The 11,224-nt window shown below is 42.2% G+C and overlaps 2 protein-coding genes across 3 annotated transcripts in view; both read left to right on the top strand.

Annotated features, from left to right (window-relative positions):
• The first annotated feature begins 447 nt into the window (after positions 1-447).
• LOC309326639 (T cell receptor alpha chain MC.7.G5-like) overlaps positions 448-11,224 on the top strand; it is a 142,626-nt gene continuing 131,849 nt past the window's right edge. The window contains exons 1-2 of one of the 2 annotated variants that reach the window (XM_081835511.1): positions 448-542; positions 707-1,013. In XM_081835511.1, coding sequence (XP_081691637.1) covers positions 494-542; positions 707-1,013 — 356 coding nt within the window. In that variant the 5' untranslated portion in view covers positions 448-493. Of the gene's footprint in view, positions 543-706; positions 1,014-9,757; positions 9,882-10,659; positions 10,937-11,224 lie in introns of those variants that run through there. The other variant, XM_081835516.1, reaches the window with a different exon arrangement.
• On the top strand, positions 3,470-8,200 carry LOC309328385 (uncharacterized protein; the record flags this gene model as incomplete). The annotated part of the gene is made up of 3 exons (XM_081838381.1): positions 3,470-3,619; positions 4,089-4,451; positions 7,854-8,200. The coding sequence occupies exons 1-3, from the start codon at positions 3,550-3,552 to the stop codon at positions 8,198-8,200; spliced, it is 780 nt and encodes a 259-aa protein (XP_081694507.1). The 5' UTR covers positions 3,470-3,549.

The raw sequence follows: 11,224 nt of genomic DNA, 5'->3' as shown, positions 1-11,224 counted from the left end.
ATGTGAAATTGATAAAGAACATAGACTTATCTATTCATCACTAAGAAAATCCTGCAACACAAGGCTGTAAGAAGGAAATTTCAGGCTTGATTAAAGAGAGGGAAAACTGCTTTTTTTATCCTTTGGGAGATGGACTGGAAAGCTTAAACTTAGAGTTCCATACTATTTTGTTAAGTGTTCTAGGTCTTGAAGCTGTCATGTGGCTTTCAACCAGAAGGTGGCAATATTGAGCAACATCTACTCATACTACTTCTTATAAAATATTGAGATAGCGAGTTCCCATTCAATAGCACACATTGGTACCTAGACCACAAACCAAATCCTGTTCTTTTATCTTAAGTTGCTTTTTTGACATTACTTACCAAGAGGAAGGAGTCACCCACATTTCATCAAATCATTTCATACAGCTTTGTTTGTGGAGCCAAGCCCATAAACTGCTCACAACTAGCATCAGAGTCCTTACCAATTTCTTGCTGTTTCTTGATCCAGGAAAATGTCCCTCCTTTGTGCCTTGGTTCTGTTCATCATCATCTCAGCCTTAAGTAAGTGATCCATTTCCCCATCATTGGACGAAAACTCCCCCCCCCCTTCCTGTATCCTCAGGTGATCAAGATTCTCCAAGTCAGGTACAAAAGGGAATCTATGGGCTTTGCTCCATCCATCTCTCCATCTAACACAATCTCTTCTGCCATTATCTTCTTTACAGAAGGGAGTTTTGGACAGAAAGTAACCCAGAAAGAAAGAACCATGATCGTCAACCAAGGAGCAAGAATCTCTCTTGATTGTGTTTATGACAAAAATGTCTACTATCTTTTCTGGTACATTCAGCCTCCTGGAAAACCTCCAAGGATCTTTTTGACTGATTTAGGAGATGGTACCAGCTCTGGCGAGGGACTCAGCCACAGCTTCCAAGCCAAGCATGATAAAAATGATACGAGCTTCAACATGGAGAAATCTGCCAGCCAGCTGAATGACTCTGCTGTCTATTTCTGTGCTGTGAGTGACACAGTGAAGTCAGTCGGTGGATAAGCAGAGCAAAAACCTGCAAGGGGAAATGAGCCCAGATCTGCATGAAGACTGATGACCTTTGTAGCAACTTTGTAGCAACCACACATATCTGGGAGTAGGGATGGAAGGGGGGGATTATTTGCATCTACAGGCTAACCTACTTATTCACACTTTCCAAAACAGTGCAAGAACTGAAACACAGGCACCCTTCCAAATTCAAGCCGATCCAAATTTTGCAAAAGGAATTTTCCAGCCAAGTAATGTACTGTACTAAATGCATCTACTGAGATAAAGTGCACCTAAAAATGCAAATATTAGTTGAAATGACATACCAAAGTGCATGTATCAGCCCCCCCCCCATTTTTACAATTTTGCTAAAAATGCATACAGATAAGTTTAGATATCTCTGCTGATGTCTCTATGATGTGATGTGATGATGAGGATGATGAGGCTGAGGCAGAGACATCACCTTGCCAACAAAGGTCTGTATAGTTAAAGCTATGGTTTTCCCAGTAGTGATGTATGGAAGTGAGAGCTGGACCATAAAGAAGGCTGATCGCTGAAGAATTGGTGCTTTTGAATTATGGTGCTGGAAGAGACTCTTGAGAGTCCCATGGACTGCAAGAAGATCAAACCTATCCATTCTTAGAGAATTCAGGCCCGAGTGCTCACTGGAAGGACAGATCCTGAAGCTGAGGCTCCAATACTTTGGCCACCTCATGAGAAGAGAAGACTCCCTGGAAAAGACCCTGATGTTGGGAAAGATGGAGGGCACAAGGAGAAGGGGACGACAGAGGACGAGATGGTTGGACAGTGTTCTCGAAGCTACCAACATAAGTTTGACCAAACTGTGGGAGGCAGTGGAAGACAGGAGTGCCTGGCGTGCTCTGGTCTCAAGAGTCTCCTCCAGCACCATAATGCAAAAGCATCAATTCTTTGGTGATCAGCCTTCTTTATAGGGAAAGAGACAGACATATGTCAACTAAAAAAAAGCAGAAGGTGGCACCTATCCCCTGCCAGTCCATCTTCAAGGGAGCGGACTGGACTGGAGGGCAGTTGTGAGTAAGCAAAATGGCATCAGTCTTCCATTTCTCCAGATCTTTGACCTGAGGCAAGGGGCTCACCTTGTCCAATGGGAGGGCTGGCCCTGAATTTTTTGTTTTTGTTTAGTTTTCAATGTGGAAAACAATGTGCCCTGTATCTGTCACCTCCTACTGAACAGTTTTCATGGTTTCACAATTCTGTCCACAAGAGGGCAACCAAGACCTAATTTACCTCTTTATTCAAACCCTCTGACTCAAGGCAATGAATGAGCATCGTAAATTGGCAAGAAGCAGGTAGGACAGGCCACAGAACAAGGTTGCCTCACCTGTGATCTATTTTGAACACATGAAAGAAGGGGACATAAAGCAGTTTCATCACTTGGAGGAGCTTCCTTTGGCCCACGTGCCCACCACCCAGTGTCAGAGCCCATGACAGCCTATAGCAGGCTAGGCAGCTCCGAGCTTGAGACGTATCCTAACTCTTAATTCCATAGAATGTGGAAACCTGCAACCATTCTATTGTTGCTGGACTCCAGCTCCCATTGTCCATTACCATTGGTCTATGATGGATGCGGCGGATGGAATTTGAAACCTAACAGCTGGGATAGTTCAGTCAGCAAAGGTAAAGGTAAAGGTAAAGCGACCCCTGACCATTAGGTCCAGTCGTGACCGAATCTGGGGTTGCGGCACTCATTTTGCTTTATTGGCCAAGGGAGCCGGCGTACAGCTTCCAGGTCATGTGGCCAGCATGACTAAGCCGCTTCTGGCAAACCAAAGCAGAGTACGGAAATGCCGTTTACCTTCCCACCGGAGTGGTACTTATTTATCTACTTGCACTTTGACTTGCTTTCGAACTGCTAGGTTGGCAGGAGCTGGGACCGAACAACGGGAGCTCACGCTGTCGCAGGGATTTGAATCGCCGACCTTAAGATCAGCAAGTCCTAGGCTCTGTGGTTTAACCCACAGTGCCACCCGCATCCCTAGTCAGCAGAGAATGGGACTCTTAATCTCAGGGTTGTGGGTTTGAGCCCCACCTTGGGCAAAAGATTCCTGTGTTGTAGGGTGTTGGATGGGGAGATTCGCATGCTCACTTCCAACTCTACAATTCTATCATTCTATTATGAACATTTGGATAATCCATGGCCCTATCCCAGCCATAAAATATTCTTTTTAAAAAATTTGCTAAGCAATTTTATAGAACAGAAAATGATTGTTGCAGCCTAAAGCATCTTTCCTTCTTCTTTTTTCTTTTGCATAACCAAGCTCGATATTTTTCTCCCCACTGGAAAGCACAAGAGAGTACTGTTTTCTCAAAGAAGACACAAGCTGTGGTTTCTCTGACTGTCTTAAGATAACCACAAACTCTCTACTTCTGACTTGCACTCAGAAGAGAGGGAACAGCAGCATAGTTGAGCTGTAGGATCTGGGAGCCTCTGTTTCTCTTCTGCATTATTACAGAGCCCTCTGAAAGGAGGACCACACTCCACTGGAAGCATCCATGACCTTCATGGTGGTCTCAAGAGCCTGGCTAGCTAAGTGGAGGCATCCGCTTGGACTACTGCTTCTATGTAAGTGAGGAATTCCTTAGAAAATTATGCCTTAGAAAATCAACACCCCAGCTGCTCTCATCTATTGCCACAAACTCACATTCCCTTAATCTGTTGGTTAATAAATACCCATACTAATAGGAGTAGTGCCATTGCAATTAATAGTAGGATGATGAGAAGCTCCAGTAGTTCTGCCTTAGATTTTACAGAACCAGCACTTCCAGAAATGCAAATAGTGTTAGGCTTGCAACAGAACTCTTCCAGTTGGCGCAATGACTATTTCTAGGGGCATGACGACTAGTTACTATTAGTTCCAGCAATCATTATTAGCATTGCTATTAAGTAATCCAAATCAGAGGGGGCTACAGGAGGTGTGTGTGTGTGAAGGCTTGAGAAAGAAAACAGGAAAGAAGGAAAAGTGGAACAGGGAGAGAAAAAATAAGTGGAAGAACAGAAAGATTAGTCATGGAATGTTGGTGATTTCTTCCAGGCAGAGCAACCTTTGGAGATATTTCCCAGCCTCCAGAAGTCTCCGTCCCCCTAGGAGGAACAGCGCAGATCTCCTGTAACCACGGAATATCTTCTTACAATGGGCTCTTTTGGTACAAACAGAGTCAGGACAAGGCTCCTCACTTAATCATCAGTGGCTTATATACGAAGGAACAAGAACAACGTTGGGTGATGGACATTGACAGAACCAGCACCTCTACAAACCTCTCCATCAGCAAGGTGGAGATGGGAGATGCTGGCGTCTACTACTGTGCAGTGATAGACACAGTGTTGAGAAACACAAGGGAAGCTGAACAGAAACTTGCAGAGGGAGGGGCTCTTCAGTCCTCTTCTCTGAGCTGGGGTGAATGCCATTTTGCCTGATACACACTTTTTGCAAAGCAGTTTCCCCCAATATAATTATGTCTTTCTAAGTCACAGAATCGTAGAACTAGAATTAGACAGGACTCCCAAGAATCACCCACGTCACCCCACTGCAACGCAAGAATCACAGCTAAATAATCCCTAAGAGATGGCCATCTAACTTCTGCTTGAAAACCTCCAGGGAAGGAGAGTCCATCACCTTCCAAGGCAATGTCATCTTCATTAAGATGCGTCTTTTTATACACTTTACCCCAATATATGCATTTTTGTACATGTTACACTGTTGGAGACATCCATTTCAAAACTCAGTGAAACGTGAATTTCGGAGGGTGGCTGTCTTTTGGTTCACTTGGCAAGGTGTGCCTTGAAAGCTGAGGTGAATCAAATTTCTCCCTATTCCTAATTAGAGGTGAGGTTCATAATGGAGTTTTCTGAAGCCCACTTAAGGGGCAATCCGAAGCCTCTTCAGCTGAGTCACATGACCTGGCAACACAGACCTATGGACAGGTTTAGGATCTGCCTTAATCTCCCTTTCTGGTCCAGTATGGTTTCAAATTGGATGGGGGACCATGTGTTGACATTCCTGCATTGCAGAGGGTTGGACTAGATAACATTTGGGGTTCATTACAATTCTAGAGTTCTATAATTAAAAACAACTGATCCAACCATTTAAAATTAACAGGGAAAGAGATTGAAACACATCAACATCTACACATCTGGATAGGGATTGCTACTGGAATTTATATAAAACAGAAGTGAACTTTAATCTCCCTCAACATACAAGCACATATAAAAATATGAATGGAATTATGCAGTCATTAGAATCACAAAAGCAACAACGGTAACATTTACGCTAAAGATCTGGTGCATTTCAATTCACCAGGAGTCAAGTCTTCCTTGGTGATCAATGAATATACAAATCACAGTGTTGTCACCAGAAGCAAATCATTTGCATGATCTATACTGATATGATGAGCTGACATGTCAGGGGTGCCAACTTAAATAAAAAAAGTGTTGAAGCAGGTAAGTCTAATCAATCACATGATTTGGTACACACACCCATCAACTTGGCAGGCAGCCCCATCAATTTAGGCGTGTGTGTGCGAAGGGACCTATGTGACATGTAAAAGATGCAATTTATCATAATTCATAATAAAGACGTATTTCAGACAAAGCTAATAACCTTAGTAGGAAAATATATTTATGAAACTCATCAATCATTGTATAGAATTATTGTGTACATGTCCACATGGTAAGTCTGGAGCATTTTTCTAATGCCCAGTCTGCAAATATAGATGATGTCGAATTCAAACAAATTGAATTTTAAAGTACAGGCTTCTGCTCCTCGTTATTTTATCCCCACAACCACCCTGTGAGGTAGGTTAATCTGACGGAGGCAATGAATGAGCCAAGGGTATCTGCTTAATGAGACTGGATGTATAAACAGACTGACTTCTGGTTTGAATGCAGTTTACTAGGGTTCATGAGGGCTTCAAGTTACAAGAAAGGAGATTCCGACTAAACATTTGGAAAACGTTCTGACGATCAGAGATGTTCCGCAGTGGAACAGACTCCCATGAGAGGTGGTGGACTCTTCTTCCTTGGAGGTTTTTAAGGAAAGGTTGGGTGGCCATCTGACATGGATGTTCTAACTGAGATTCCTGCATTGCAGAGGGTTGGACTAGATGGCCCTTGGATCCCTTCCAACTCTAAAATTCTGTGATTCTATGATTTACATAACCGATTTAAAGCACCACTGTCAAACCCATTTACAGATCCTGGCTCCCAACTTAGAAACCTGCTATGCTAGCTCGATGAAAGAGATGCTTCACAAATAAGTCTCATAACCTTAAAAAGACACAAAAAATCATACACTTATTTGAGAGAAGCTATATGTGTGGTATGAGGGGGACAACCATGGTTTTTTTTTCATTTTTTAAAAAATTAAGGGTCATTTTTGTGAGAGTGTTGAATATTGCTGACTATTATTTGAGAGAGTTCATTTTAAATCCACAACAAACAGATGCACCTTGCATTTTTGTTCTACTTAACACAGTTCCCTTAGCTGCTTTTTTTTTTAAAAAAAAGAAATATTATTTTTCACCACTAGAGTGCAACCCAGAGCTTCACACGTCTATTCGCAGATTGACCTAACTTTCAATTTAAATATACGTCATCATTCAAAAGATGATTGACAGCAATGAGCCAGCATCACAGAAGGGCAGGAAACAGATGAGGCAGACTACAGATGGAGTTTGCCTCACCAGAGAACTTTTAAAATACAAGGAACAAGGGAGAGGACCTCAGCCACTGTTTGGAAGCATCAACAAGAGGGTATCCTGTTCTAAAATGCAATTGTGCTTGACTGTTTTGGTGGCGTTCCTTCTCCTTCCAAAACCAGGTAATATTTCTCTTGGGTGCTGCTGTAGCATTGATTAAGATAATCTTCCAAGTTTCTCAGTAAGAATACCACCCAGTTCACAATCCTATAGTTGGAGTCCCTCGCTATCCAAGGAGGTACATATTTTGACTGTACAAGTCAAGCCTACAAAGAGATGTATTGACAGCTGAGTGTGATTTAAACATAAGTTACCTTAGCCTGGGCACTGTAAGAGTTTCAAGTTTAAGAATTGAAAACAAAATGTTGTGTTCCTATCCTGTTTTGGAAGGTGAGGATTGGGGGGGGGGAATAATCAATTTTAAAAATCAGAGGAATACTTAGGGCTGAATCTAACGTTAGTCCTACACAGAGTGGAGGCTTTGAAAATAACAGGTATGACTAACTTAGGTTCATTAATTTTAATAGGTCTTCTCTAACTGAATGAAAGGCTAAGATTTGAGTAATTTTAGAAATCTTAATAGAATGGTTTGAGAGAGAGAGAAACAGCTGGACATACAGAAATATGAATAATATTAATTTCAGTGGGTCTACTCTGAGTATCACTATCAATGAATACAGCCCAATGTACCTCATTTTTACAGATGTTGGCCTAAGTGACTGTATGTGCCAATTGTTTTCGAAGTGGACTGTTAAAGAAAGTTAAGATGTAAACTTACATTATTTACTTCTACGTCCCTACAGACCTTAGCTTTGGGATTAGCCTTGGGATGGATCCATTGGTAGAACATGAGACTCTCTTAATCTCAGGGTTGTGAGATGTATACTGACACAAAAATTGGGGCAAATGACAATATACTCAGAAACCTTAAACTAAAATGAAGAAGAAAAAGATAGTTCAGTTGATGATTCAGAAGGTTATTCTTTCAGAAGGAAGGAAGGAAGGGAAGAAAGAAAGAAAGAAAGAAAGAAAGAAAGAAAGAAAGGAAGGAAGGAAGGAAGGAAGGAAAGGCCTAATTTTGTTTCTCAATTTCTGTTTTATAGGTATCTCTCAAACTGATTCAGTGTCTCAGTCACAGAGACAGATGGAATCTCTAGAGGGGCAGGTGGTAACTTTTGATTGCAAATTCACAAGTGGAGACTCCTTCCCAACTCTTTTCTGGTATCGTCAGTATGCCGACAGAAGACTCCAGATCCTCCTGCGTGCTACCAAAGCCGAAAAGAATCCAAAGGCTGAAGAGAAGTTTTCTGCCAGTTTGGATATTATAAAGCGTACTGTTCCTCTGACAATTAGTCCATCAAAACAAAACAAAAACTCCTTAAAAAAAAAAGCTTTGGACTTTAAATATAAAAAGTTGAAGTCCATGGGTCAGTTCCAGATTTATTCATAGGCCATTGAAATGTAATGATTAAATTAAGCCTCGCTTAAATTAAATTAAAGATGATTTATTCTCAGTATGACTGAGTCTAGACCTAATCATTGCTACATTCTTTTGCAATTTCAATTCAGTTTGAAAGTTCCATAAATAGTTTGGAGAAAAACAAAAACATAGAAGCTTTCACTGTTGAAACACTTTATTTTGGGGGGAAGCTATATAATCCACTCTTCAGTGAAACCAGTCCTAGAGTGGGATACAACTTAAAATATGGAATATGGACTATTTATAATAGAATGGAATGGAATGTAAATGTAAAGATAAAAATACAATAGATCACAAAATAAATGTCTGAAAAATCAAACCATAACAACAACAAAAATTACACCACAGCACCAAAGTGTGGCAAAACTTTCCCTCTGGTGATCTACCCAAATGCTTAATAGGGGAATCCTGTGGCAAGATCCACCAGGATGAACAGCTTAGGATACATCAGATCTCTGGCTCAGTTGACTTATTCATGGCTCAGCTGGCATTAAGTCCCCAACCCCGACACAGCCAAAGATACACTGGTGTAATTTGGTCGTCCCAGCTCAGCTGGCAGATGTAAGCCCCCCAAAAGGGGCAGTCTAGTTGTGTAGTGGAAGAACTTCAGATGGATCCCTGGAGCCTATTCTAGTTGGTCACATGACCTGGCAACATACAGTAATTTCAAAGGATAGTTTCCCCTCTGTGGTGTTAAGCAGGGCAGCAGATCTGGTGCATCGTATTTTTCGCTCCATAAGACGCACCAGACCACAAGATGCACCTAGTTTTTTGGGGAGGAAAACAAGAAAAAAAATATTCTGAATCTCAGAAGCCAGAACAGCAAGAGGGATCGCTGCACAGTGAAAGCAGCAATCCCTCTTGCTGTTCTGGCTTCTGGGATAGCTGCGCACCCTACATTCACTCCATAAGACGCACACACATTTCCCCTTACTTTTTAGGAGGGGAAAAGTGAGTCTTATAGAGCAAAAAATACAGATGCTGTCTTAATTTACAGCAGCTTGCTTTCCTACAGCTTCTTGTGCCTAGGATTGCTGCCTTCATGATTTCAGTTGATCCTCCTCCTCCTCCTTCTTCTTCACACAGCTGAGATCAAACAAGTTTTTTTGGAGTGGGAGACAAGAGGGGGATTATTGTGGGAAAGGACCATGAGCTCAGCTCTGGTATTGAAAGCAAATTCCTGGGCTGAGCGTGTGCTCAGAGGCAACCTTCTCCATAGTTCTAAGAGAAGGTTTTCCTATCCAAGTCACTATTGTGAACCTGGCTCCAGCTGTTAGATTTTTGGGTTAAAGGTTGGGAAGCAAGACTCTGTTCTAGCTAATTTGTTTATCTTGAAATTGTGGTCTGGATTTCAACCATGAGATGGCGATACTGAGCAAGTTCAGCTTTAAGAGAGAGAGGAAAATACTCTACTTGTAGTCAGCTCCTAACCACATCCTGTGGTCTACCAGACCTCAAGTTTAGGTTCCTTTGAAAAATAAACACTTGCCAAAGAGGAAGGCATGAACTTCATTTCACCAAGTCTGCTCATATTGTGCGGTTCAAGCCTAAAAGTGGATTGAATGGAAATTCCTCTGTGATTCTTCCCTTCTTCATCCCAGAAAAATGATTCTCCTGTGGACCTGGCCTGTCTTGATCCTGGCAGTCTTAAGTAAGTGAAGGTCAATTCATTACCCACAGCTAAAAATTGTCTTGACGGCTTTTTTTACTTCCTAGATTCTCCTACAACACAAGACTTTTACATTTATGGCTTCACTTGCTGACTCTGAACTTGCAAACCACGAAATGCTATAATCCAGAGGTAAAAAAATGGACTGTAGCACTTCAGGGTCCTGGCAAGGAAAACAACAACAAAATGCATTCCTGTGATGCTATTATTCCACTGATGGGGTGTTTCTAAGGGGAGCATTCAGAAATACGTTGTCTCAGTTGTCATCAGTTCTACTGCCTCGTTGCTAGTCTAATCTTTTTCTGCTGTGTCTGTAACCAACAGCAAGAGTCAATCGATATTCTAACTCCACAGATCAACCTGCCCCAAATTGATACCCTTCATGCAGCTGAGACTGATGTGCACTGTTGTTCAAAACATCTGGAGGGCACCAGATGTTTAAAGTTGCTTTGAGTTTTTCCCATGGGCCAAAGTTGGTTAAGGACAAAAATCTATGTGCTATTGCTGTGTCTCATTCATGGGGGCACTTCAGAGTTTGCTGGACTACAGCTCCCATCAACCCTCACTGATGACCATGCTGGCTGGGGCTGATGGAAGTTGGAGTACAGCAACATGTGGGGGCCACAGGTTCCCCATCCTTGTTGTATATGATGCACCAGGAACTAAGATCTCCAGAGCAATTCTGTTCTTGACCATCAGCTCACCCACACATCCATCTACCCATCTCACCTAATCTCTCCTGCCCTTTTCTTCTCTGCAGAAGAGAGTGTTGGACAGTCAGTGGACCAGTCAGAAGGCACTGTGTATGTTGCCCAAGGAGAAAGGATCTTTCTCAACTGTTCCTACCAAGGGACTGTCTACTATCTGTTCTGGTACATTCAGCATCCAGGCCAACCTCTCAAGCTTTTCCTGAGTAGCTATGACTCACGAGCAGAAGGGTCTCTTCTTGGCTTCAAAGCTGAGCAGAAGAAAGACAAGAAAGACGAGGGGACCTTCAACATGGAGAAGACTGACAGCCAGCTGAATGACTCTGCTGTGTATTTCTGTGCCGTGAGCGACACAGTGATGTGGGCCAATGGAGAAGCAGAGCAAAAACATGCAGGTGCAAGGGACATTCAGAATATAGTCAGAGATCCAGAGCTGCAATCCTTTGCACATTCACCTGAAAGTGAGTTGATTCCAACTAGGCATGCATAGAACCTTGAAGCATAGACCTATTATTGATTTTTACCACCCCCACATTTTTTTGTGCTTTTCGTGAGTAGTCAAAATATTTTACATTGCAGAAAAACAAAGAACCAAGTGGCGACTTGCCATTATAGATC

This window comes from Podarcis erhardii, assembly GCF_964252035.2.
Source record: "Podarcis erhardii genome assembly, chromosome: 13".
Lineage (NCBI taxonomy): Eukaryota > Metazoa > Chordata > Lepidosauria > Squamata > Lacertidae > Podarcis > Podarcis erhardii.
Note: the sequence above shows the minus strand (reverse complement) of the source record. Positions and strands in the feature narration are given on the sequence as shown.